The sequence below is a fragment of the Geotrypetes seraphini genome, chromosome 1 (assembly GCF_902459505.1).
Source record: "Geotrypetes seraphini chromosome 1, aGeoSer1.1, whole genome shotgun sequence".
In the NCBI taxonomy this organism is placed as follows: Eukaryota; Metazoa; Chordata; class Amphibia; order Gymnophiona; family Dermophiidae; genus Geotrypetes; species Geotrypetes seraphini.
In genome coordinates, this window is record NC_047084.1 from 525,274,005 (window position 1) to 525,299,303 (window position 25,299).

The following is a 25,299-nucleotide window of genomic DNA, read 5'->3' on the forward strand; positions in this document are numbered from 1 at the left end:
TTCCAGTAGTTAGGAAGTAAGTCCGCTGTCAGGCAAACTTCTATAGTCTGTGCTCCAACAAGTCAAGATCAATTAGGCAAAAGTTATATCACATTATAACATATGCTATGAGTTTATCTTGTTGGAAAGACTGGATGGACCATGCAGGTCTTTATCTCCAATGTTACTATATACTCTATAATTTTTTAAAAAAGAATTTTATCCTAACCACACAGCTGCCATCCAATTATTTTTTAACATTTTTCTTGCCCCTCTGGCATTACTGATTCAAGACTTAGCATACACGCTAGAGAATGACACGGGGAAAAAATCTGTCCCCGTCACTGCACCGTCCCCGGCCACCATCCTCTGCACCGCCCCGTCACCGCCGTTCCTTTCACCGCCCCGTCACCGCCACTGCCATCCCATTCACCGCCCCGTCACCGTCCCCGTCTAGCACCCATTTTCTTCCCTCCGCTCCCCCATAGTCTGGCATCTGTCTTCTTCCCTTCCAGCGTCTTCTCCCCACTCTGCCTTCCACATTTCCTTTCAGGGTCTGTTCCTCTCTACCCTCTTTCAATGTCTGTTCTATTCCTTTCCACCACCACCCTTCCCTCCCTCCTTTACCATCTGTTCCTTTCTACCACCCTTCTTTCATATCTTCTATCAGTCCCCCCACCATCACTAGCAGTCTCTCTTCTCCCTTACCATGAGCAAATAGAACTTCTGAAAATTGTATTGCTGAGGCATTATTTCTAGTACGCCTTTTTTTCCAGATGGATAATGACATCAATTTTATAATTCTTACTGTCTGCTCTGATTTCATTCACAATTTGGTTTGTGTTTTGTACCTGAGGATTCCATGAGGCATTTAACCTTTTCCTGTCTCTTCTGTGATTTCAAGTTGATTCCTTCAATAATGGAGTCTCAAGGCAGTAGCAGTTTTCTATTTTGGGCTCTTTTGACATTGTTTAAGGGATTTCTTGTACATTTAGTGCTGGTTTTCTTTGATGAGGTCACTTCAGAATCTATTTCCAAGGAAGAGAAACTTTTTCCCTTTCACCCCCTCCTTCCTTGTGTGAGCCGGAACACGCGGTCCCCGCAAGCAAGTAATTTTATATCATTTTCATTCTATTCATTCATAGAAATTAAAGTCTAGATAATGCCAGTCACAAAACATGATTTTACAAAAATAATTCCCTGCACAGTCAAGCCTGCAAGGATTACTAGATGTCTTTCAGCAGCTCCCCTCCCTCCCTCCCCTTTACCTTTGTGGCCAAGTCAAAATGATCTACCAACAATAAAATTTTAAAAACACAAAGCACGCTGTACGCAGAGAAAATGTTAATTATCATTTATATTGCGCGGGTTTTCAAAGAGGTCAAGGCAGATGACTTTATGCAATGTCACCTCAGTAACAACTATACAAAAATAGACAAATATTCCCCCTCCCTTTTTACTAAACTGCGATAGCGGTTTTTAGCGCAGGGAGCTGCGCTGAATGCCCCACGCTGCTCTCGACGCTCATAGGCTCCCTGCGCTAAAAACCGCTATTGCGTTTTAGTAAAAGGGGGCCATAGTGCAAAATATAGACAGCAGATATAAATTCTCAAAACGGACACATTTTGATCACTAAGTTGAAAATAAAATCATTTTTCCTACCTTTTTGTCTGGTGATTTCATGAGTCTCTGGTCCTTCTTCTGATCCTTCTTCTCCTGCCCCCCCCCCTCTTTCTTTCTCTCTCCCCCTGGCTCCCCTCTTTCTTTCTGCCTTTCTTTCTCTCCCTCTTGACACCCTCTTTATTTCTGCCTTTCTTTCTCTCTCCCCTTGGTCCCCCTCTTTCTTTCTGCCTTTCTTTCTCTCTCCCCCTGACCCCTCTTTATTTCTGCCTTTCTTTCTCTCTCCCCCTGCCCCCCTCTTTATTTTTTCCTTTCTTTCTCTCTCCCCCTAGCCCCCACAAAGCCATCGTGCCAATTTTTCCACTTCCACGATTCTTTCCCTACCCTCACCCCCAAGCCAGCAGCCGATTTCACCCTGCTCCTTCCTCGATGTCCTGATGTCCTGAACTTCATCGGGCAGCAGCAGCATTCACAATTCACTGATGTTGCCCGCTTCAGGCCTTCCTCTGTCGGGTCCTGTCTTCATGAAAACAGGAAGTAGGCAGGACCCGGCAGAGAACAAGGCCTGAAGCCAGCAACAGCAGCGAATTGTAAACGCTGCTGCTGCCCGAAGAAGGTAATGGAGCACCGAGGCAGACCGCTTCTCCCCCCTCCCAGCCGAATCCCCGCTGCCCCCCCTATCTCCCCCCCCCCCCCGTGAACCTTTCCGACCCTCCCAGCGAGAGCAGCAAACCTCCTTCGCGGCTTTCTCCTCCCTCTGCCGCATCACTGATGACATCATCAGTGATGCGGCAGAGGGAGGAGAAAGTCTACGCTACTGGAGGGAGGTTTGCTGCTTTCGCTGGGAGGGCCGGAAAGGTTCACTTGGGGGGGGGAGATAGGAGGGTCAGCGGGGGTTCGGCTGGGAGGGGGGAGAAGCGGTCTGCCTCGGTGCTCCAAGGCCTGGCGCCATTACCTTTTTAGCCCCTCCCGCCCCCCCCCCCCCCCCTTGGTACGCTACTGCTCTCCAGCTCTCCTTAGTTTGCCGGTTTTCTTTTTCGGCGACCGGCACGCTTTCAAAGAGCCGCGCACGCGCAGCAGCTCAAAGTTCAATCTTCTGCTCTGCTGCAACTTCCTGTTTCCGGCAGAAGATTGAATACTGAGCAGCCGCGCGTGCGCGGCTCTTTTGAAAGCGTTCCGGTCGCCGAAAAAGAAAGCCGGCAAACTAAGGTGAGGTGGAGAGAGGAAGCTGGTTAAACGATCGAGCCGGCGTGCGGGTGGGCGGATGGGGGTGCGGGGACCGCACGATCTTTTATGCCTCACTGCGGTGACAAGACCATTCACCGCTCCACGGGGCGGTGATGGCCTTGTCCCCATCCCCGCAGAGGCTGCTAATTTTCATTCCCCGTTTTTGGCGGGTTACCCACGGCTAAACGCAGTAGCCGCGGGTAAACCGCCACCGTGTCATTCTCTAATACACGCTCACCTATTTACAGATGATATAGGCCCCCTTTTATCAAGCCATGTTAGGGTTTTTTCATTGTTGGCCATTGAAGTAAAAGCTCCGACACTCATAGGAATTCTATGAGCATTGGAGCTTTTACCACAGTGGTCAGCAATAAAAACAAGGCTTGATAAAAGGGGGCCATAGTTAGTTGTTGCCCACAATTCATGGGACAGAGCTTTTCAGCTACCTTTGAACGAGAACATATAAAGCAATGACTAGATCATGGATTCTTTCTTAATCCCTCCAAATGTAAAGTAATATGGTTCTCAGGAATAGATACTGCTACCTTCATCTCTAAAATACATAATCAGTCCATCATGGTAAAAACTATTAGGTACTACTTGACTGTGAACTCGCAGCAGCCATTTATTTTGCAGATCTCACAGGGCAGGAGTGTAGGAAGATGGCTTCTGTCCACTTCATCACTAGATCACCAGGGCTTTAAAGAAAAGGTCTAGAAGAATCAGGGAGGCAGGAGGGATGTGGGGTGGTTTAGACTAGGACAGGACACGGGAAGGACTGCTCCAATCCCAGCTCACTGCTGGACCATCAGGGCTTCAGGCAGGCCCGCAGAAGGCATGCAACAGGTCCAGGAAGGGGACAGAAGAGCACATCAGAGGACTCAAATATAAACCGAGACTCCCATTTTTGAGCTATTTTTGGGCCCAAAAACCTCAGCTTATATTTGAGTATATATGGTACTTTCCTTTTTAGTATGGGAGACCTGTGCTCTATATTTGGTTTCATTAAGTCAGGGGTGTCCAATGTCGGTCCTCAAGGGCCGCAGTCCAGTCGGATTTTCAGGATTTCCCCATTGAATATATATGAGGTCTATTTGCATGCACTGCTTTCATTGTATGCTAATAGATCTCATGCATATTCATTGGGGAAATCCTGAAAATCCAACTGGATTGCGGCCCTCGAGGACTGACATTGGACACCCCTGCATTAAGTGATACAGCTGGTAGCAGTCACAGTATTGTCTAATTGAGAATATTTTTGCACGAATTACCAATATTTTGTAGAATGTGCCTGTATTGTTTCTACTGTTATACCTAGAGGGAAGATTTTTTTTTTTTTTTACATAGCTGAGTTAATATCCACTACTTTCTGGCATTTAGGCCACTTTGTGTGGTTGTGACTAGTGCTGCCCGATTCGCTGATTTGAATCAATTCACTTAAAAAAAAAAAAAAATAAAAAGAGACTCACTGATTCAGTGAGTTCCGACATACCTCCAGATCTCCTAAAGCTGCAGCAGTAATGGCAGTAGCCAACGGGAAAAGGCAGCTCTCAGAAAAGGCTGCTCCTGGCCTGCCCCACTGAGGCCTTCACTCTGCCGCATCACTGATGACATCATTGACGACACAGCAGAAAGAAGCCCAGGCAGGGCAGGCCAGAAGCAGCCTCTTTCAAGCGTTGCCTCTTCCTGTCGGCCACTGCAACCGCTGCTGCTACTTTAGGAGGCCCATATGTCAGATCTCATAGTGAAGGGATCAATTGAGAGGTGCTGCACAGGGGGATAGGATGGATAGAAAGCTGTTGGACATGGGGTGGAGGAGAGGAAGGGAGAAATGCAACCAAGAGTAAGAAATGGGCAAGAGGGAAAAATCCTGCACATGGTGGAGGGGAGGGAAGGAGAAGTGAATGGAGAACATAGAGAGAAATGTTGGACATAGAGTGAAGGGCAGAGAGAGATGGTGCTTGGAGAGAGAAAGAAATGTTGCACATGATAATGTAGGGGAGGAAGGGAGAGATACTGCATGGAGGGGAATAGAGAGGTTTGATACAGGGCATAAGAGGAGAGAGAGGGCACCCAGAGAGAGAGATGACAAACAGTGGGAAAGAAACAAATATTGGATATGGCAGTAGAAGGAAAGGTACAGAGATGGAAGATGAGCATGGAGAAAGAAGAAACTTCAAATGGATAGGAGATCCTGGTGAGCGAGTTAACAGAAACAGAAAACAAAGCCTGGGGCCAACATAATTTGAATAATTAAAATGACCAGACAATAAAAGGTAGAAAAATAATTTTATTTTCTAGTTGGTGATTACTGTATATCAGATTTGAAATGTGGATCCTGCCAGAGCTGGTGTTAGGTCCTAGCTCACACTCGCTTTCTAACAGAGAGAGGAAAAGTCTTTTTTGTTTACACCTCAGTGCTGGCATGGGATTGGAGAAGGCAAAAGGGGAAGAGGCTACAAAATAAACCCACCAGGACATTTGGAAAAAAAAACCCCAACCAATTTATCGATTTGATTCACTTTTCCTGCACAATCAATTCAATGGGCCAAATCGAACAAAATATTTTTTCCCTGAATCGAGCAGCACTAGTTGTGACTCAGGTGTGTGTGTGTGTGGGAGGTTGGTTGGGTTGGAAGGAGGTAGGAAGGGTATTTGCTAGTGAGGAGAGGCTGTCAGCTGTATTTGTAAAATGTACTAAATAAATACTTCTGTTCTGTGTTCAAAGAAGAAAATCCTGGAGAAGGACCGAGATTGTCTGGCAAAGTTACATGAGAAAATGGAGTAGATTCTGCGCCGTTCACGGAGAAGAGTATTTATGAGCAACTTGAAAAACTGAAGGTGGACAAAGCGATGGGACCAGACGGGATCCATCCCAGGATACTGAGGGAGCTCAGAGAGGTTCTGATGGGTCCTATTAAAGACTTGTTCAACAAATCTCTGGAGACAGGAGTGGTTCCCGGGGATTGGAGGAGAGTGGATGTGGTCCCTATTCATAAAAGTGGTCACAGGGATGAAGCGGGAAACTATAGGCTGGTGAGCCTCACTTCGGTTGTTGGAAAAATAATGGAAGTCTTGCTGAAAGAAAGGATAGTGTACTTCCTTGAATCTAATGGGTTACAGGATCCGAGGCAACATGGCTTTACAAAAGGTAAATCGTGCCAAACGAACCTGATTGAATTTTTTGATTGGGTGACCGGAGAGCTGGATCGAGGACATATGTTAGATGTAATTTACTTAGATTTCAGCAAAGCCTTTGATACAGTTCCTCATAGAAGGCTGTTGAACAAACTTGAAGGGCTGAAGTTAGGACCCCAAGTGGTGAACTGGGTTATAAACTAGTTGTCGGACAGATGCCAGAGGGTGGTGGTTAATGGAAGTCGCTCGAAGGAAGGAAAGGTGAGTAGTGGGAGTCCCTCAGGCTTCGGTGCTGGGGCCGATCCTGTTCAATATGTTTGTGAATGACAATGCTGAAGGGTTAGAAGGAAAAGTGTGCCTTTTTGCAGATGATACCAAGATTTGTAACAGAGTAGACTCCTAAGAAGGAGTGGAAAATATGAAAAAGGATCTGCAAAAGTTAAAGGAATGGTCTAATGCCTGGCAACTAAAATTCAATGCAAAAAAAATACAGAGTAATGCATTGGAGGATTAATAATCGTAAGCAACTGTATATGCTGGGAGGTGAGAAGCTGATATGCATGGACGGGGAGAGGGACCTTGGGGTGATAGTCCGAAGATCTAAAGGTGAAAAAACAGTGTGACAAAGCAGTGGCTGCTGCCAGAAGGATGCTGGGCTGTATAAAGAGAGGCATAGCCAGTAGAAGGAAGAAGGTGTTGATGCCCCTGTACATGTCATTGGTGAGGCCCCTCTTGGAGTATTGTGTTCAGTTTTGGAGACCGTATCTGGTGAAGGATGTAAGAAGACTTGAAGCAGTCCAGAGGAGGGCGACGAAAATGATAGGAGGCTTGTGCCAGAAGACGTATGAGGAGAGACTGGAAGCACTCCTTAGAGGAAAGGAGGGACAGGGGGAATATGATTCAGACGTTCAAATACTTGAAGGGTATTAACATAGAACAAAATCTTTTCCAGAGAAAGGAAAATGGTAAACTAGAGGACATAATTTGAGGTTGAGGAGTGGTAGATTCAAGAGCAATGTTAGGAAATTCTACTTTACAGAGAGGGTGGTGGATGCCTGGAATGCGCTCCCGAGACAGGTGGTGGAGAAGAAAACGGCGACGGAGTTCAAAGAAGCGTGGGATGAACACAGAGGATCCAGAATCAGAAAATAATATTAAATATTGAACTAAGGCTAGTACTGAGCAGACTTGCACGGTCTGTATATGGCCTTTTGGGGAAGGATGGGCTGGAGAGAGCTTCAATGGCTGGGAGAGTTTAGATGGGCTGGAGTAGGTTTTGACGGAGATTTTGGCAGTTGGAATCCAAGTACAGTACCAGGTAGAGCTTTGGATTCTTGCCCAGAAATAGCTAAGAAGAAAAAAATGTAAAACATTTTAATTGAATCAGGTTGGGCAGACTGGATGGACCATTTGGGTCGTTATCTGCCGTCATCTACTATGTTACTATGTAAAATAGCTGTAATACTATTGTATTTTATATAAAAATGATGTGAGATTGAGGGTAGGAACCTTTAATATTTTGGGGCTTAACTCTCCCAGGAAATGAGTTGTTACATAAAAGAACTTGCTAGAGTCAATTTACAAGTTATATATCTACAAGGAACACATTTTAATAATAGGGGGAAGAGATTACTGTGCCCTAAATAATTTTCACTACACATTATAGGGGTATACACTCTAATTCACATGGATATTAAATTCCAGGTGGATGATATTGTCCAAGACCAGATTGTAAGCTCTTCCAAGCATGGACTGTCTATCTAATGTCAAAATGTACAGCGTAGCGTATGCCTTTCAGCGCTATAGAAATGTTCAATAGTAGTAATACCCTGTTTCTCCGAAAATAAGCCCTAGCATGATTTTTAAAGATGGTCCTAATAAGCCCTACCCCCAAAATAAGCCCTAGTTAAGATCGAACATCCTATCCTCTTCTGGAGGTAGAGAAAAATTCCACTATTTATATGACCACCAGCAGGTTATAATCAGGATGTCTCTAGGAAAGATCAGTTTTCCTACCTCCCTCGGCTGGCAGGAAAGACCACCACTTGCTTTTTAAGGATAGTACTGCCTAGATCAGTGTTCTTCAACCTTTTTACACCTATTAACCGGCAGAAATAAAATAATTATTTTGTGGACTGGCATACTACTAAGACTGAAATAAAAAACCCCGTCTCCGCGATCTCAGTCCCCGCAAACCTTCTGATCCCATCCGCACAAGCCTCAAATAGTTATGATTTTATATTGAACTGATTTTATTAAAGTATAAAAAGAAACAATTGTAATTTTATAAATACAAATAATATGAAGCAAGGATCAACAAAACTCATCTCCCCTCCCCTTCACATATATCCCCCTCTACTATCAAGAAAACTGAATAAGCCAAATTATTACAGAAAGCTACACAGAAATATCATGCTAACAGAATATCACAGTCACACATGACAGGAACAGTGTTAGGGGAGTGCAACTAGGGCAACTGCCCCCTTGTCAGAGAGAGCCCCAAGCCAGCTGGAAGCTAAAGAAGCACTGCCTGGGCTTTGCAGTTCCCAGTTATGTCTAACAACAGCTCTAGCAGGATACACATTTCAAATCTGATAATCACTAAATAGAAATAAAATGATTTTTTTCTACCTTTTGTTGTCTCTGGTTTCTGCTTTCATCTTCTTTTAACTCTCTTCCTTTCAGGATCTGCCCTGTCTCTTCAATCCAGCATCTGCCCCTTCCATATGGTATCTATGTCCCTCTCCCCTTTCCATCCAGCCTGCACCCCTTCTCTCCCTTTAACATGATTCATTCTGCTCTCTTCATTTTTCTTTCTCCTACACCAGATCTAGCATCTCTCCTTATTTCTCTGCTGACCCCCTTCCCAGCATCAATCTCTCTCTACTTTCTCATTCCTCTGTCTCTCCCCTTTCCCTCATCTGACCTCTTCATTCCATCCTGACCCCTTCCCCTCCTCTAATCTCCCTGCCAGCTGTCTCCTTCCTATTTTCCTCCTCCCCTGTCCAGCAGTAACTCTCCACCCTTCCCTCCTCCCCTCCCAACAGCATCGCTCCTTCTCCCTCCCTCCCTCCACATCCAGTTGCAGCTCTCCCTTTATCCAGCTTCCAACAATGGCTTCCTCCCCTTCCCTCCAATCCCCTCAGTACTTGCCTGCAGAAGCGCCAGTAGCGTCAGCGTGATTCACTTAGGCAGCCTTGGGGCTTTTGCCGAGTCATGGGCCGCCTCTGATGATGCAACTTCCTCTTTCCTCAGAGGCAGCACGATCCATCAAAGGACCCAAGGCTGCCTAAGCGAATCGCTGCACTGACACTATTGGCGGTGTTGCAGGCAAGTATTGAGCGCGGACCGGCAGAAAATTTCTGCGGACTGACCGGACCGGTCCGTGGACCAGCAGTTAAAGAACATTGGCCTAGATGATAAATAAATAGCTTTCTTAATGGTTATGAAGAATAATATCGTGACTAAATTGTTTCGTTTGTTACTACTGTTCTACTGTCTTCTCCTGAAGGTGCTCTTGCCTTAGTATATTTATTCATTCATCACATTTGATCTACTGCAGTTGGCGGTTTACAAATTAAAAAGGTTTTAAATTCTTCATTCATTTTTGCACATTACAAGTGTAGCAGATAAACTCATATGAACTTATAAATACACACTTGATTAATTCTCATATAACACTTTAAGTATAACATTTCATTACAAATCAATATTCTATAATATTTTGAATATTATGTAATAAACCTAATATTTAAACTATTCTTATTAAATAGAAAATCCTCCCCTCCCATCCCTCCCATCACAATATTACATACAAGTACCATTACAATGAAACTATTGATATAATCATATATTATGAAATACTAAAAATAACCCTCCCCCCCCATATTTCCCCTCTAATAAAATATCTTATCTTGGGAAAAGTTTATCATTCATTACAAAAATCTGTTAATGGTCCCCATATCTTCTGAAATTTACCAAAATATCCTTTTTGTATTGCTATTAAAATTAAAAAGGAAAAAACAAACAAACTGTAAAATGCATCCTTTGAAATCTGTTGATATAGCATCTAATAGGTATGTTAGACTCATTATTCTTTCCAAATCAAAGTAATATTAGGAAAGAATGTGATTTTGATTACCTTAGTTGTATTTTTCTTGCTTTTGTCTCTTTTTTCTTTTTTATTGTTTGATATTATAATAAGGTATTGGCTGAAAAGCTTGGAAGGAAGGGGTTAATTGCTGTTACTATAATCAGGTGTATTACTGTTTCGAAACAAGATTTTAAATTTTTTGTATTTTGTAATACTTGAATAAAGAATTATAAAAAAACAAATCAAAATAATGTTTTAGAACCACTCTACTCAAGTTGTCCTTCCTCTCTCCCATCCATGTCACAGACCAACATACACATGCAGAGGGTTTTGGACTACATGCTTTCTCCACTTTTTTAAAAAATTTTATTTTATTTATGCATCACCAACTTACAAATCACATTATTTCTCAGCTGGTTTCACAAACAAAACCTGACATTTTATTGCAGAATAACTATAGAATTAGAAAAATTTTGATTAAAAATTGTAAGTAAACATAGCAATTTAAGCTCAAAGCAAGAAAATAAAAAACTTACCAGTTTAATTGCCACATATTCATTTGTGTACAAATTTTTTCCTTAAAGAAAGAAAAAAATAAAAATAAAGTCACACTGTGCTAGTGATATTGAAGCACTACATTGGCATACACAATTATTAGATAAGGCTATATTCACATAAAATATTCATGAAGTTCTACTGTGGTCATTTGCTGAAGGCATGATAGATCCCTTTTACTAGGTTATCCAAGAAATGAGCTTTGCAGAAGGTAAAAAAAAACACGTTAAGGATGCGCTAAGCTCATTTCTAGAGTGGCCATAAAAAAGGGTTCCCCCCCCCTGTTTATTTCTAGCTGTGAACTAGTGTTAACATTAGTATATGACCATTAATAAAAAAAATCCCCCCCCCCCCCAAAAAAAAAAATATCTTATATACTCAAATATAAACTGATTTGATTAGGTCAGCAGAAGACTCAATGTGCATTTTACTTTTTTCATGGTCCAGCAAGCTTTCTTTTCGAATTCTTGTAAAAGCACATTTACCCTTGGGGGGGGGTTGTTTGAATATTTCATGCACAATGAGCACCACATACCATTTTCTTTTATCATTAGCCAATCAAAATCTTTAAACCGGATAAGCGGTGCTTAGATTTATCAATTGGCAGAGTGTGTGCTGAAGAGATTTCCTCTGATGGACCAGCCTCTGCAATGTCTTTGTCTGAAATTGCCACATCAGGAGTTAACGCTGCACTTTCATAACATAACTTTTCTTTTATACTGCCACAATCAAATGATTTCTAGGCCACAATTCTTCAACCGCCGGTCCGCAAAAAATTCTTGCTGGTCCGCAAAGGATTCAGTCCCCGCCGCAACGAAAGGCCGGCGTCAGCTGACTTGCAACTTCCTGTTGCAGTCGCTGTGTCGGGACTTCTGCCTTCCACCGCGTTTGCATCTTGCCTTGTCTCCACACCTCCAGACCACCAGCGGTAGCTCTGTGTGCTTTTAACTTCGGCACAGAGCTGCCCCTAATCAATAGTTTAGCGCGGTTTCATGAGGCAGCCTCGGGGCCTTTGCTAGGTCGGCCCACATTGCATCATCGAAGCGGGCCAGCCTAGCAAAGGCCCCGAGGCTGCCTCATGAAACCGCGCTAAACTACTGCTTAGGGACAGCTCTGTGCCGAAGTTAAAAGTACACAGAGCTGCCGCTGGTGCTCTGGACTCTTGGGCCGCTGAATGAGGGCAAAGAGCAGTTGTCCTGGAGGTTTCCCTTCTTCTCGCCTTTGCAGGTCCCTTTTTTTTTCCTTCAAACTGCAACGGGCCCCAGCATCGACATCAATCAAGTAAGTTCCACTATTCCTTGCAAGCGGTTCTGCTCAGCCAAAGCTTCCCCTCTGACATGAGCCACCCTCAGGGGAAAGAAAGTGACCCGCAAAGGTGAAGGGAAGGGGGGCAGATTATGGAAGTTGGGGGGGAGAGAGAGAGAGAGAAGGGGCAGATGATGGAAAGGAGGAGATGAGAGAGAGAAGGGGACAGATGATGGAAGTGAGAAGAAGGGAGAGAGAGCAGAAGGCAGATGGATGTCAGTTGAGAGGGGAGAGCAGATGCTGAATGGAAGTGGGAAAAGAACACATATTGGATGGAAGGAGGAGATAAATAAAGGGGGAAGAAAATAGTAAGATAATGGAGGGGTGAGGGAAAGGGGTGACAAGCTGTGGGTAGACACAGTGAAAAGAGGGAAACAGGACTAAATAGTAAGAAAGAATTTAATTTAGATGGAGGCAGAAAATAGAGAAGGAAGACCAGAGAAGAAAAGGGAAGAGAGAGCAGAGAACGATATCAGATCTGAGTGGAGGAAATGAGAAGAGAGAGATGCTAAAAACCACAGGGGGGAGGGAAGGACAGAGATGCCAGACCATGAGGGGAACAGAAGGAAGATGATGGATGCCAGACCAAATTGGGGGGGGGGGGAGTCAAGAGGAGAGATGGCAGGGAAAGACAGACAGTGAATGGAAGGGGCAGATGCTGGACTGAAGAGACAGAGAAGATTATCATGCCGCTGTACTGGGCCATGGTACGCCCTCACCTGGAGTACTGCGTCCAGCACTGGTCATCGTACATGAAGAAGAACACGGTACTACTCGAAAGGGTCCAGAGAAGAGCGACTAAAATGGTTAAGGGGCTGGAGGAGTTGCCGTACAGCGAAAGATTAGAGAAACTGGGCCTCTTCTTCCTTGAGCAGAGGAGATTGAAAGGGGACATGATAGAAACATTCAAGGTACTGAAGGGAATAGACTTAGTAGCTAAGGACAGATTGTTCACCCTCTGCAAGGCAGGGAAAATGAGAGGGCACTCTCTAAAGTTGAAAGGGGATAGATTCCGTACAAACGTAAGGAAGTTCTGTAGTAGAAAGCTGGAACGCTCTTCCAGAGGCTGTTATAAGGGAAAACACCCTCCAAGGATTCAAGACAAAGTTAGACAAGTTCCTGCTGAACAAGAACGTGCGCTGGTAGGGCTAGTCTCAGTTAGGGTGCTGGTCTTAGACCAGAGGGCCGCCGCGTGAGCGGACTGCTGGTCATGATGGACCTCTGGTCTGACCCAGCAGTGGCAATTCTTATGTTCTTAGGGCAGACACTGGCTGGAAGAGAGTGAAAAGGCAATGAAAGCAGAAACCAGAGACGACAAAAGGTAGAAAAAAATAATTTTATTTCTATCTTGTGATTCAAATATATCAGATTTGAAATATGTATCTTGCTAGACATAACTGGGGAGTGCAAAGCCCAGGTAGTGCTTCTTTAGCTTCCAGCTGGCTTAGGGCTCTCTCTGACCAGGGGACAGTTGCCCTAGTTCCACTCCCCTAACACCATTCCTGTCATGTGTGACTGTGGTATTCTGTTACTTGATATTTGTGTAGCATTCTGTAATAATTTGGCTTATTCAGTTTTCTTGATAGTAGAGGGGATATATGTGAAGGGGAGGGGAGACAGGGGTTTTGTTGATCTTTGCCCTGTATTATTTGTATTTATAAAATGACAATTGTATAGAATATTGTTTCTTTTTATACTTTAATAAAATATGTTCAATATAAAATCATAACTATTTGAGGCTTGTGCGGATGGGATCAGATGGTTTGTGGGACCGACCTCGCGGGGACGGGGCGGCGATGGTTTTTTTTAAAAAATTTCAGTCTTAGTAGTTTGCCGGTCCACGAAATAATTATTTTATTTCTGCCGGTCCACAGGTGTAAAAAGGTTGAAGAACACTGTTCTAGGCAGTTAACACAGAAGAGAGCTGGACAATCATTAGTTTGTGGTGCCTCTTTTCTGAAATAACTGAACAGTGTTTTCTGAACACCTTTATTTACTCACTAGTGTTTAAGCCCGTTACATTAACGGGTGCTAGAATAGATGTGTAGACTTTTAGCACAATGGGTCGCTGAGGTGTTTCTTTCTTTCTTACTTTATGTTTTTTATCTCTCTCTTGCCCCCCTTTCTTTCTGTCTCTGTCCCCCTGTGTGTCTGTCTCTTCCCTGGCCCCCTGTCTTACTGTCTCTCTCCCTGGCTGTCTGTCAGTCTTTCTTTGTTTCTGTATCTTCTCCCTTCGCGAGTGTGGGGCAGTTGTAGGTGCACATGCGCACTCCTTCCGGCCACGGACATACGGAACATGCAGGTAGGAGTGCGCATGCGCTGCTTAGGGTTTTATCTAGTCATTAAGCCCATTACATTAACGGGTGCTAGAATATATGTCTATCTGTCTCCCTCCCGCTGACTCTCTCTCTCTCTCCCTGGCCCCCTTTCTCTGTCTGTCCTTCTCCCTGCCCCTGTGTCTTTCTTTCTTTCTGTCTCCCTCTCATTTTTTCCCATTTCCCTGTGCCGCAGCATTTCCATCCCACTTCTCTATGCAGCATCAACAGCATTTTCCTCCTATCCCCCCCCTTTCCTGTGCAGAAGCAGCAGCGGTATTTCCCTTCCCCTCCAGGTCCCTGTGTAGCAGTAGCAGCATTTTCCACCCCCCCTTTCCCTTCTCTTACCGTGATCTGGCCTGCTCCGTTCGTCCCCTCGCCCTTCTTTTACTGCGTTGTCCTGCTCGATCTGGCCTGCTCCTGACCCTCCCATCCGACCCTCCCACCGCCGACAAACCTCCCGGCTCCAGCTGCGTAGGCAGCACTTTAAACACGCTGCTTCGCGGCCTTCTACTGCCGATTTCCTCTCCCGCTTCTGTCTCCGATGATGTCATCAGAGACGCGGCAGAGGAAATCAGCAGTAGAAGGGCGCGAAGCAGCGTGTTTAAAGTGCTGCCTACGCTGCTGGAGCCGGGAGGTTTTGGAGGGTCCACGGGTGGAGCGGGGCTGCTCTCCACCACTCAGTTGCTGCCACTGGAATGCAAAGAGGGCCGCGAGTGCGGGGCAGTCGGGACCGTGAAGAAAGTAGCTGCTGGAATCTTTTTTCGGCGCTTCCCTTCCCGCCCCTTGAGGTGTCGCCGCAGCTCCTCTCGATCCCCGCCAGCGTCAGAAGCCTTCTCCGATGCTGGTGCAGCTCGTGAGAGGAGCCGACAGGAGAGCAGGATGTCCAGCGCTGGGGTCCAGTCCTTCCAGCAAGTGTAGGTAGGTGCTGGGGATTCGCGCATGCGCACTCCTGCGGCCACAGACCTACTGATCATGGAAGCACGCTGATAGGAGTGTGCATGCGCGGCTAGCGTTTTATTATATAAGATGTTGGTAAAATGTTTGGAAAAAATTAAATATACCTATGAATTAGACTTTTGAGTGGGAAAGTGAGAGCCTGTTGGATATTCAATGCACACTTGTACTACGGCAGAGCAAAATATGAACAAAAAAGGAATGGCAGATGGGTCACTAACAAAACCCTCAGTAACGCAGAAAAAACAACAACTTGGAAACAGTGTGTGCTGCAAGGGTTTCTGCACACTTGCAATATGGACGCAGGTCCAAAAGTTAGCAAATATAAGAATGTCAGATAACATGACATAATAGCAGATTTCTAGACCGCATAGCCGTAAGTTCAATGCGGTTAACAAAAGATTATGCTAGGAAAGAATACAAGAATAATATGATATACAGAACAGAAATCTAATTAATCAGAAATTTATTAAAGAGATAAGTTTTCAAGAGTTTTCTGAAATGTTCATAAGACGTAGATCTAATTAATAATGGACGGAAATCTTTGTCATAGTAAGCTGCTTGGTAGGAAAGACAATGTCCATGATGTTTCTTACTTTTACAATCCTTCATTGAAGGGAACGTAAATAGGGCATGAGATTTTCTACTAGATTTTCTACTATTCTCATGTGCCACAATAACAAATCTGTTGGCAAGATATAATGGGGCAATACCTAAAGCAACTTTATAGTATAAACATCTCGACTTAGAGATCACCCGGGCCTCAACCAGAAGCCAATGTAGCTCACAGTAATAGGGAGTTACGTGGTCGTACTTCCTCAGACCATAAATCATTCTTACTGCTGTATTCTGAACCAGGGTCAATCTAGTCAAATTTGTTTTAGTACTTGTCAAATATACAATATTACAATAGTCCAGGATATTCAGAAGCAATGTCTGCACTAAAATAATAAAAGTGGCTTCGAAATAGAATCTGATGGTATGTAATTTTCATAAGGTATAATAATCCCTTTGAACCACTGCGTCTATCTGATTTTTCATGGTCAAGCACTGATCAAGAACTCCCCCCAAGATTTTAATTGTAGGGCTTATTGTATATGATATTTAATTGATCTTAATTATTGGTTCAAAAGTGATCTTTTGTGATGACAAGGAAAAATTTTGTTTTTTCCAGATTTAATTTTAATTTAAATTCCTGCATCCAGGATTCCATCATGTTTAGCACAGATTCAATAAGGGATGACTACTGTAATATCGTCAGCATAGTTTAACAACCTCACACCCAATTTGCTCATCCAATAGCCTAATGAAAGAAGGTACACATTAAAAAGTGTAGGAGAAAGTGGGGAGCCTTGCGGGACTCCACACGGGTTTTTCCAAATAGTTGAGAATGCAGTGTTCTCCCTAGCGCCTTTCAGCCGGGCGCCCCGCCCAGCTAGATTAGGTGAGCACCCGGCTGTCATCTTGGCTGCAAATTCGCCTCCGCCTGACTTTTTTTTTTTTTTTTTAAAAGCACCGCTTTGCTTTTTTAAACAATTTTCCTACTGCTGGTCGATTTTTACAGTCGCAGTTGGAGGCAGGGGCTGCAGGCTCATTATGACCCAGTGCACAAACAGGAAGAACCCCGACGTCGTGTTTACTTTTGTTCTGCAGCTTATCGCACAAGACGCTCCTGCACAAAGCGAAACCAATCGGAAAGAGGAGAGGCGGAAGCTCGCAGCTGCGTGCTTCAGTAACTGCTGCTGGCTAACGGAGGGAGAAGGTACCTAAGAGAAATGAAGTAGGTCCGAGAAATAGATTCGCTACAGGCTAAGGCGGGAGATAGGGCAGGGAGGAAAGCTTACAACTTGGTGTTCTTGCTTGCTTCGGGTCTTCCTCACTGCCGGGTCCTGCCTACTTTCTGTTTCCATGAAGGCAGGACCCAGCAGCGAGGAAGGCCCGAAGCAAGGAAGAGCTCAAAGTTGTAAGCTTACCTCCATCGCTGACCTATCTCCTGCCTTAGCCTGTAGCGAATTTGCCGACCGAGGCGGGGGGGGGGAGAAGTGATGGGGGGAGAGAAATGCTGTTACTGCTGCACCCAATTAGGGGGGAGAGAAATGCTGCTGCTGCACCCAATGGGGGGTGAGGAAGACCAGGGAGAGGAGAGGAAAGAGATGCCAAGACCATAGGAGGGAGGGAAAAGAAAGGAGATACCAGACTATGGGTGGGGAGAAGGAGACAGATGCCAGACCAGGGGAAAGGAAGGAAGGAGGGAGAGAAAGGAAGGAGTGGAGATGCAAGATAATGGAGGGGGTAGGGGAGAGGAGTGAAGATGCCAGGGCATGGGGGAGGGGAAGGAAGGGAAACTAAGGAGACAAATGCCAGACCAGAGGGAAAGGAAAGAAAGGTGCCAGAGCAAGGAAGCAGAGGGAGACATAGGAGAGGAGAGAGATTCCAGGGCATGAGGGGAGGGATGGGAAGAGAAATGCTGCTGCAACATCCAATTGGGGAGGGGGGAGAGGAAGAGAAGTGCTGCTGCTGCTGCACACAATTGGTGAGAGAGAGGGGAGAAGGAAGACCAGGGAAGGGAGAGGAGAGGAAATAGATGCCAAGACCATAGGAGGGAGGGAAAGGAAAGGAGCTACCAGACCATGGAGGGGGGAGAGATGTCAGGGCATATGGGGGAAGGGGGAGGAGACAGATGCCAGACCAGGTGAAAGGAAGGAAGGAAGGAGAGAAAGGAAGGAGAAGAGATGCCAGATAATGGAGTGGAAGGGGGAGATGGAAGGAGAGGAGAGAGATGCCAGGGCATGGGGGGAGAGAAGGGGATAGAGGTGCCAGAGCATAGGGGAAGTGGTGGAGACAAAAAAAATGGAGAGGGGGTGAAGCTGAAATGGAGAGAAAGGGCACAGGAGTACAAAGGCACAAAGTACAAAGGTCACAGAGTACAAAGGAGAGAAAGGGCAAAGGATATACAGTTTATTGAAGGGACATAGAAAGAGGGAAGATGCCATATGGAACAGAGAGAGGGAGGACACTGGCAGAGAGGGGCAGAGGAAAGGGCAGAGAGGGTGGACAGTGGATGCAAGGGGGAGAGAGAGAGGGCAGAGGCTGGGTGGAAGGGGCAAAGAGAGAGGACAGATGTTGCATGGAAGGGAGCGAGGACAAATGCTGAATAGAAAGAGAGTGAAGAGAAGATGATTAAAGCAGAAACGACAAAAGGTGGAAAAAAAATTTTGTTGTTGTTTTACGTAGAATCAAGTAGTATTGTAACTGTATTGATTAAAGTTTATCAATAGAAAATGGAAATAAGGCAGTTTTTTGGGGACTAAACCCCTTTCCTCAGGTCAGGACAGGATACCATAACAGCAGTATACTGTACTGTCTTGAAGAAAGATTTGGCCTCTGAAACCTAATTACTACTAATTGAAAAATGGATTAGTCCAATAAAATGGTATTTTCTTATTTCTCTCTTCCCTGTTTTATTTATATTTGTTAATTTGTAAAGTGGTGATTGTTATGTAGCAGTTTTTTCAAATTTACATCTACTGTCTTTATATTTTGCACAGTATTAGGGTACGTGTCACTGTTTCTGTGGTGTTGCATTGTATGCAGAGTCTGGTTTATTGGCGTTTCAGTTTAACTTTTGTCTACATATTTCTATTTTTAGTTTGTGATTATTCCATATTAGGCGAGGGTGTATCTGTTCTGTGTGTTTGAAAAGGACATGGCTTTCTGTTAGCAATGACTGTACAGGATCAATTGACTGTGCAGGATCTGGCTTGTTTAGTTTTACAATGCATGTGTTGGTGTTCTAGTGCTCACTGCAGTGTTTAAGATGCTGCCTTTTCCTAGGTGCACCCTTGTTGTGTAACTCATGGATTATTACTAAAAATAACTTTTTTTATATAGAGGTGGGGGTTATTAAAAAATGATCAGCACTGGCTGTCAAATATATACTAGGTACGCCACTGGATTTAATGACCCTATGCTAACTTTACTGTTGATGTAGGTGTTGTCCCCCCCCCCACACACACACTATAATGAATTAAATTAAAGCTGTATTAACATCAAACTGCTTTCAAATGACATTATAAGCAAATAAAAATAAAATATTTTTAATACATTGCTAATTATTACCTGCATTTTTACATAAACTGTTTTGCCTAGTTCTCACTTTGATTTTTATCTGCTACTTTTTAATTTTGCTGTAGTGCGATCACACAGGTCTCCTTCAAGGCTCAGTAACACCTCTCCATAAATTATGTGGAAGAGGTTTGGAAGTGGGGATCGCATCTATTTCATATCCTCAGTGAGACCTCAGGAAGGAATATAGTGATCAAAATATTATTAGAGGTGCTGTAGAGATGTTTCTTGTATGACTGGATGAGCTATATTTATCTTTTTTTTTTAGTTGTTTAAATTCATGCAGAAATAAATGGCTAGATTGAACCTAATGATTTCATTAACGCGTTTCCCTTTTTTAAACCTCTATACCAGCGGTCTCAAACACGCGGCTTCGGGCCACATGCGGCCCCCCAGGGACTATTTTGCGGCCTGCAATCTGTCCTTGCCTAAAGCAGGGGTTCTCAATCTGCTTCCCTTCCCCACTGCCCTCCCCCAAGCCACCGCAATCGGGGAACAGGTCAGCGCCCGAGGTCTTAGCTCTCCCTACATATCTTCCCCAGCTCGGAACCGACCAATTCTCGCCACCCGACGTTCAATTCTGTCGGGGAGGAAGTTCTGGGCCAGCCAATTGCTGCCTGGCTGGCCCGGAAGTTCCTCCCCGACGTTAGAATTGACGTCGGGTGGCGTGAATTGGTTGGCCCGTGCTGGAGAAGATATGCAGGGAGAGTTAAGACCTCGCCACTGGCCTGTTCCCCGATTGTGGCGGTGGCGGCCTGTTCCCCAATGGTGGCGGCTTGGGGGAGGGCAGGGAGAAGTAAAGAAAGAAAGGGGGGGACAGAGAGACAGAAAGAAAGAAGGGAAACGGGACACAGACAGAAAGGGGCATGGAGAGAGAAAGGGTGGGCATGGAGAAAGAAAAAAAGAAAGAAAGGGGGCACGGAGAGAGAGAGAAAGAAAGACATATAGAAAGAATGGGGGCATGGATAGAGAGAGAAAGAAAGAAGGGGGCAGGGTGAAAGAAATAAAAAGTTGGGGGAGGGAAGGAGACAGATGCCAGACCAGGGGAAAGGAAGGAAGGAGGGATGGAGAGAAAGGAAAGAGAGAGATGCAGACCATGGAAATAGGGACAGAAGAAGAGAGAAATAGAAGGGAAGGGATGACATGGAAACATAGATTTTGAAAAGAAAGCAGAAAAATTGAATATTAAGTTAATGCCAAAGATAGATGCAAGGCAGAAAGTGAAGACGGAGAGAAAAACAGTCAAAGGACAAGAAGGCCCTGGAAACAGTTAAATGCACAGAAAAATAAAGTCGATGCACAAAAGGGAGAAAGAAAGTCCAACGTAGTCTGCCTTAAACAACAGCAAGCAGAAAACAACGAACAGACTGCAGATAATGTACAAGATGCAGGCGTTGTTTATTAATAAATGCAGTAACATATACAACCTTATAGCCAACCAAGGGAACCGAAACGGTCCGTGTTTCGGATAACACGCCTTCCTCAGGGGTCCATGGTGGTTAAGGTAACAAACACACGCCAATCACGATCAAATGGGGTCAAGCAAGTCTTACACAATGCCATTTGATCGTGATTGGCGTGGAATGTATCCTTAAATTTAATCTGATAAGAGCCTTGATTCAAGGAATCCTTTAAACCATGAAGATACTTTACCATGGAATCCCAAAGAATCCAAAAGTCCCAACAATTTGCAGTGGTCTACTAAGTCAAAAGCGCTGCTCAGATCAAACTGAAGTACTAGTGCGTTGCTACCTTTGTTTAAAAGGCTGTTCAAATAATCCAATAATGTAGCTAATACCGTCTCTGTACTATAGTGGGATCTAAAACCTGATTGAGAATTGTGCAAAAGGGAATGGGATTCTAAATATTTTGTTAGTTGAATTTGTACCATCCCCTCCATGATTTTTGTAAAAAAGGGGATGGACGCTATCGGTCTATAGTTTGAGGGTAGGGAAAGTGATTCCTTATTATTTTTAATAATAGTTGTGATGATTATATACACTCTTCTCGTGGAAAAATACCTTTATCTAAAGAGTCGGTAATCCATTCTAGCACTTTCATTTTAAATTCCAGAGGTGCACAAAACATGGCAAGATTAGCAGGGCAAGAATCCAACATGCAGTAAGATTTAGAGTATTTGGAAAATAATTTGGAGAAATCTGTTCAATCTGGGTTGTCAAAAGAGGACCATATTAGGTCGACTGGAACTTCATCTTGTGCTTTCTCCAAATAATTATTTATACTTCCTAGGCTTGGTGGGCATGAGGTTCGTAGACCCGTGATTTTAGAACTAAAAAATGTTGCCAAGTCATTTGCAATCGGTAGTGACATTTGAAATATTTGTAAATTTTTTGTCGTATCAAACACCTTGTTGACTAACCCCCCTCTTCTACTAAACCACACTAGCGGTTTTAGCGCAGGGAGCCGCGCTGAATGGCCCATGCTGCTCCCGATGCTCATAAGAGTTCTTATGAGTGTCGGGAGCAGCGCGGCTCCAGGCGCTAAAACCACTAGCGCAGTTTAGTAGAAGAGGGGCTAAGTTAAACAATTATTTAGTATTAATGTTAGTAGTGTCGACCTGATTTGAATAGTAGACCCTTTGTTTCTCTTTTATTTTTAATTTGTAGATTCCTGCCTCCTTTTGCCATATTTCTTTATCTGCAATTTAGATTTTTAACCATTTTCTTTCACATTGTCTCACTCTCCGTTTCATTTCTAATAATTCAGCATCATACCATTTATTTCCATCAGCTAAGTGTCTTTTTATGGTATGTTTGAGGGCAATTTCATCTAAGACGGAGTTTGATAAAATTTTCCATTCTGTTGGAAATTCATTAACATTACCCAATGGAGTTAAATCTACATGTTTCCAAAATTTAGTTGTTTCTAATCTTTTTCTTGTTGAAAATTCTTGTTATGTCAATTTAGGCTCAGAAATAGAATTTTTAGCCCAATTCTAATTAAAATAGTAAATAAAATGGTCTGACCAAGGAGTACATTGCCACCTGCCATTCTTCAACTTGATTTTTGTTGCAATTTCAGATTTGGAGGCGAGCGAAACTAAATCTAAATGGTGGCCTCCTATATGAGATTTAGGGAATTGTGGCAACAAATAATCTAAAGAGGTTAAAAAAGCCTTAAAATCATTCAACTCTTGGTTATTCTCTAATTCCAAATGATGATTAATGTTGCCTAATAATAGACTTTGGGAGGTGACAAGAGAATTATTAAATATAAAATCATAGAAAGACTCCTTGGACAAAGTCCAGTGACCAGGTGGTATATAACAGAGTATACAATTAAGAGAATCATGTAAATCCTTTGTATTCAGAGTACAGGATAGAACTTCCAAGTCATTTTTTAATACTAAAATTAAAATCCTCTTGTAGTATGATAGCAACTCCTCCCCCTCTTTTATCCCTGCAACAAAAAGGGATGATTTTATAACGAGGGGGTCACTTTAACAAAACCCTCTGTAATGCAGAAAAAAACCTTTTGGTCAGAAACAGTGTGTGCTGCAAGGGTTTCTACACACTTACAATATGGACGCAGGTCCAAATATTAGCAAATATAAGAACAACAGATAGGGTCACTTTAACAAAACCCTCAGTATGAGCAAATATAAAAACGACAGGGAGTCACTAACAGGAATCACAGCAAGTGCTACAAGGATTTTTGCAGACAGAACACATCTAATGCTTAAACAACTGTGTATATACAGTGGTACCTCGGTTTACGAGTGTACTGGTTTGTGAGTGTTTTGCAAGAAGAGCAAAACACTCAGCAAACTTTTGTTTTGTAAACCGAGCACTGCCCCGATAAATGAGCACTCAGCAATGGTGGCCCAGGGGTAAGAACTTGCCTGCGGGTGCTGCACAGCAATTCCAAGTGTTGCCTTCCTTCCTCGGGTCCCCATACGGCTGCCCTCCTGCTTCTGCGATGCCTCTGCCGTCCGTCAGCGCTCTCCCGGCTCCCATCTAAACTGGCCATCCTGAATGAGCATGCGCGCGACTTCTTTCTTCTCTCCTAAGGCAGCCGCTCCCCCGACAACACGCTCACCACGTACAAGCACGCAGGACGTCCATTGTGGAACGAATCTTCTGAGTTTGCATTAAAGCCTATGGGGAACTTTGCTTTGAAAAACGAGCATTTTGGATTACGAGCATGATCCTGGAACGGATTATGCTCGTAAACCAAGGTACCACTGTATATTGGTTTGCTATGTACTGAACAAGAAGAGAGCAGCTGTACGCCTAGCACCACTACACAGACTGCACTAACACTGAGCACAGAGAAGTCGCTTCCAGGCGCCCTTTTTCTGATATCTGACAGGCTGGTTCCACTAGTCTTTTCATCTATTATTTATACTGATTCTGCATACACTGTAATCATGAATAATAATAGGTGTTTTAGGTTTGTAACACCTTCTATTAACATATCACAGCAGTCCTCCTCTTGCCCGCCCACTTCCATATCCTCTTTGCTTGTGAACTGCCTCTCCGCCCCCGCTATTAGCATGTACAGCCCCCTCTCGCCCGCCCACCTCCCCATACTCCTTCCTACTATATTAAGGTGCTCTGCCCCCGCTATTACCATATACAGCCCCCTCTCACCTGCCCACCTCCTCATACTCTTTGCTTGTGAACTCCGCTCTGCCTTGTCCCTGCTATTAGCTTGCTCAGCATCCAGTGTTCGGCAACATCCTGCCCTGTCTTGCTCCTCACCACTTGCGATCCTGCTTCTAAAATATTTGCCCACCCGCCCGCTCGTCCCTTGCCATTGCCATCTCTGTAGATCATTAGATATGCCTGTGCCTGTAGATCTGCGGTTGTCATCTAGCAATGTCATGTGAGATGACAGCAAGGTGCTCACCTAAATTAGCAAGGAGGAGCATTCGGCTAAAAGACGCTAGGGAGAACACTGCTCAAGTATAGCAGCAAGATTCCATCTCGATGTCCTTTTATCATTGCAAAGATATTGCTTTGTCATGGCCTTTAACTAGGTTAAACAACTCCAATAGTTACTAATTTTATAATTCAGGATGTAGAAGATCATGATCACATTTACCAATACAGCAAGTAGGAAAAACACAAAAAGTATAGATCTTACCTAATCTGAGCTCTCCAAAATTACCACTTCCAATTTTTTTGCCAACTCTAAAGTTAGGTCCAACCATTAAAACACCCGAGTTCGATGTTCCAGACCCACGTGGGTTGTGATTCGTTCTACTACTAGGCCTTGCCATTCTATCATCAAATTTTTCCTTCTCTCTCCTTTTACTATCCATATCAAGTTTGCGGTACTCCACTTTGAATTATCTTGCAAACAAGCAAATTTAAATGGGGTATTGTAGAAATGGAAACATAACTACATAAGTTTTCCAGATGGATGTTATTCAGAGGAAAGAAAAATGCTGAACATCAGTGTATTCATCCCATTCGCAAAATGTTTTGTTGGTCTTCTTTGCAGCAAATTAGATCTTCAGCAGATATCCTTTCCAGCAAGGCTTTCTGATATAAGGGAAGCCGTAAAACCTTAGAAGGAAAAGAGAAAAAAGTAAAGGAATATGTTCTTATGTTCTTACAGTTCACCAAGCTACAGGATTTGTTATACATTATATCTTAAATATTATTATGTTGAGAATAATCTAAGAATCATCATTTAGGCACCCTTTCACCACATCTTAGCTTGCATTGACAGACAGTGCACATCCTAATCTATACCTATGAACCATGTAGCACTCAGCACTCAGCACTCAGCAAGCACTTAATCTAAACAACTAAGACAGGGGTTCTTAACCTTTTCTTGGGTCCCCACACCCTTTTAACTGATCAATGAAAATCATGCATCCCTTCCTAAATGATGTGTCCACCGCTTTTATATGTTTTCTTAGTAATTGGTTACTTTACATTTTACATGGTTGTGTTTATGGTATACAGTATTGTATGTATTATGTACATTGAATCAGTTTGTACAGTTATAAAT

The 25,299-nt window shown here is 43.8% G+C and overlaps 1 protein-coding gene across 8 annotated transcripts in view; it reads right to left on the reverse strand.

The window, feature by feature from the left end:
- The window catches only part of CSNK1G3 (casein kinase 1 gamma 3), a 276,242-nt gene that overhangs the window by 207,994 nt on the left and 42,949 nt on the right, over nt 1-25,299 (reverse strand). For 5 of the 8 annotated variants that reach the window (XM_033929001.1, XM_033928999.1, XM_033928997.1 and 2 more), the window contains exons 2-3: nt 24,424-24,848; nt 10,594-10,634 (exon numbers count right to left, since the gene is read on the reverse strand). The exons of 1 other annotated variant lie outside the window; for it this stretch is intronic. In XM_033929001.1, the coding sequence (XP_033784892.1) occupies nt 10,594-10,634; nt 24,424-24,601 (219 nt within the window). In that variant the 5' untranslated portion in view covers nt 24,602-24,848. Of the gene's footprint in view, nt 1-10,593; nt 10,635-24,423; nt 24,849-25,299 lie in introns of those variants that run through there. 2 more of the 8 variants (XM_033929002.1, XM_033929003.1) reach the window with 2 other exon arrangements.